Raw genomic sequence first — 1768 nt, 5'->3', positions numbered from 1 at the left:
ATTCTTTGGAAATTTTTTAAAGAAATACCCTAACTTTTAGAAATACTGGCAAATACATTTATATAGTACATTTACTTTACTTATGACAAGTAAAAAAGTAACTCTTGACAATTATAGTCATCTAACATAGTTATCTAACATTATCTTAATTGAAATAAAATATATATTTATGATATGATTGCAGCAATATATCACATATTTAGTATGCAATAAGTTCGTTTGTAACTAATCTCATTATTTGTAAAACAGACTTGGTGTCCAAAAGAAAAAATAAACTTAATTAATATGTAAGATATTTTGTGTCTGCTTATGCCTTCAATGTTTTTTACGAATTATAAACTTANAATAAGACTTGCTTACTGAAAGACGAAGACCTCGTATTATAGACTTATAAAAACCTCAAGTTTTAAATTACGTAATACTTAAATAATATAGTCTTCAACAAAATAAATTGAATAAGAATAATAATATACGTATTCATCACAGCATAGATAATGCATCTTTAATATTTTAAAACTTTTCTTGTAAGTATTGTCCAATTAATTCTTCTCTCAAACATGATATTTGATTATTCATATTTTGCAGCTGTTGCAGTATTTCTTTATTAATAGTTAATTCTTCCTTTNTTAATTTCAATTTTTCTTGTTTTAACTCCAACATTTTTTGTTTAATGTTTTCAGATGTAGAAGATTTTTTTTCTAGCAAATCAATTGCAGTTGCCATGAGTCGTGGCTTTTTTACATCTAAATAATATATAAAAAAGTTACTTAAAAATATTACTACATATTATTAAAAACATTATTTATTAAATAAACTATTATTAAATAAAAAAATATTACTATTATAAAATTATATACTATAATTTTTATACCTTCTGAATATTTTGCAGTTATGAGTTGCTTCGAAAAAGCTCTTGTCTCATGATGTTCCTATCAATTACCAAAAATAAAACAAATACCAAATAGTGATCACAATAATATATCACAAATCTGTTATGATTATAAAAACAATATGTATGCGTATTTATAATAATGTTTTATATATACCGATATATTTTCTTTATTTTCAATTTGTATATCCTGTATGTTCCTTATTGATAAATCAAAATATCTCTCTCTTCCTATATTTGATTGGATATTTTTAGCCACAACTGGTTGTCTTTTCTGTTTTGTACAAGACTGTGGTGAATCTATTGAATCCTATTAAGTAAAAGAAAAAATATATTAAATATATATTAATTTCTATTTCTAAAATAAACAACATTTTACACACACAGTAATAATTGTAATATTTTTTTATATACATACCCAAATTTTCTCATTATTTTCAAGTTGTGCATGTTTCTTCTGTAGAGTACAAGATTGCATTTGATATAAATCCATTTCTGATATTTCATTTAAAGACATTTCTTGTGTTTCTTCTAATTCTGTGTTATATAACAATGCAGAGGGTTCATTATAACTAGAACTTGACATTATATCTTCAATTCCACCTTCTGGTATTCCTGTTAATCCACTAGCATCTGGTGTCAAAAAATCTATTAAAGCTTTTTCTATACCAGTTAACTGTAGATGTTTCGGTGAACCACCACCAGTGCCCATCATATAAGTCTTATGTTTAGCAACTTTTTTTAAAGTATTAGATTTCCAATCTCTCCATGTCTAAAAAACAAAGCGTAATAAATTTAGTGTGAGCAATAACTAAAAAAATTTGATATAGTAAAATAAGAACCAATAAACTTGCTTTGACATTTTGTATTATAAAAAAC

The 1768-nt window shown here is 24.2% G+C and overlaps 1 protein-coding gene across 1 annotated transcript; it reads right to left on the bottom strand.

Annotated features, from left to right (window-relative positions):
* Nucleotides 1-17: 17 nt before the first annotated feature.
* LOC109861702 lies at nucleotides 18-1657 on the bottom strand. Its single transcript, XM_020441460.1, has 4 exons — nucleotides 1308-1657; nucleotides 1047-1199; nucleotides 872-929; nucleotides 18-743 (listed from the first exon to the last, which is right to left on the bottom strand). The coding sequence occupies exons 1-4, from the start codon at nucleotides 1602-1604 to the stop codon at nucleotides 511-513; spliced, it is 741 nt and encodes a 246-aa protein (XP_020297049.1). The 5' UTR covers nucleotides 1605-1657; the 3' UTR covers nucleotides 18-510.
* Between the last annotated feature and the right edge of the window lie 111 nt (nucleotides 1658-1768).

This window comes from Pseudomyrmex gracilis, unplaced genomic scaffold (genome assembly GCF_002006095.1).
Source record: "Pseudomyrmex gracilis isolate BER0280 unplaced genomic scaffold, ASM200609v1 scaffold_939, whole genome shotgun sequence".
Taxonomy (NCBI): domain Eukaryota; kingdom Metazoa; phylum Arthropoda; class Insecta; order Hymenoptera; family Formicidae; genus Pseudomyrmex; species Pseudomyrmex gracilis.
Note: the sequence above shows the minus strand (reverse complement) of the source record. Positions and strands in the feature narration are given on the sequence as shown.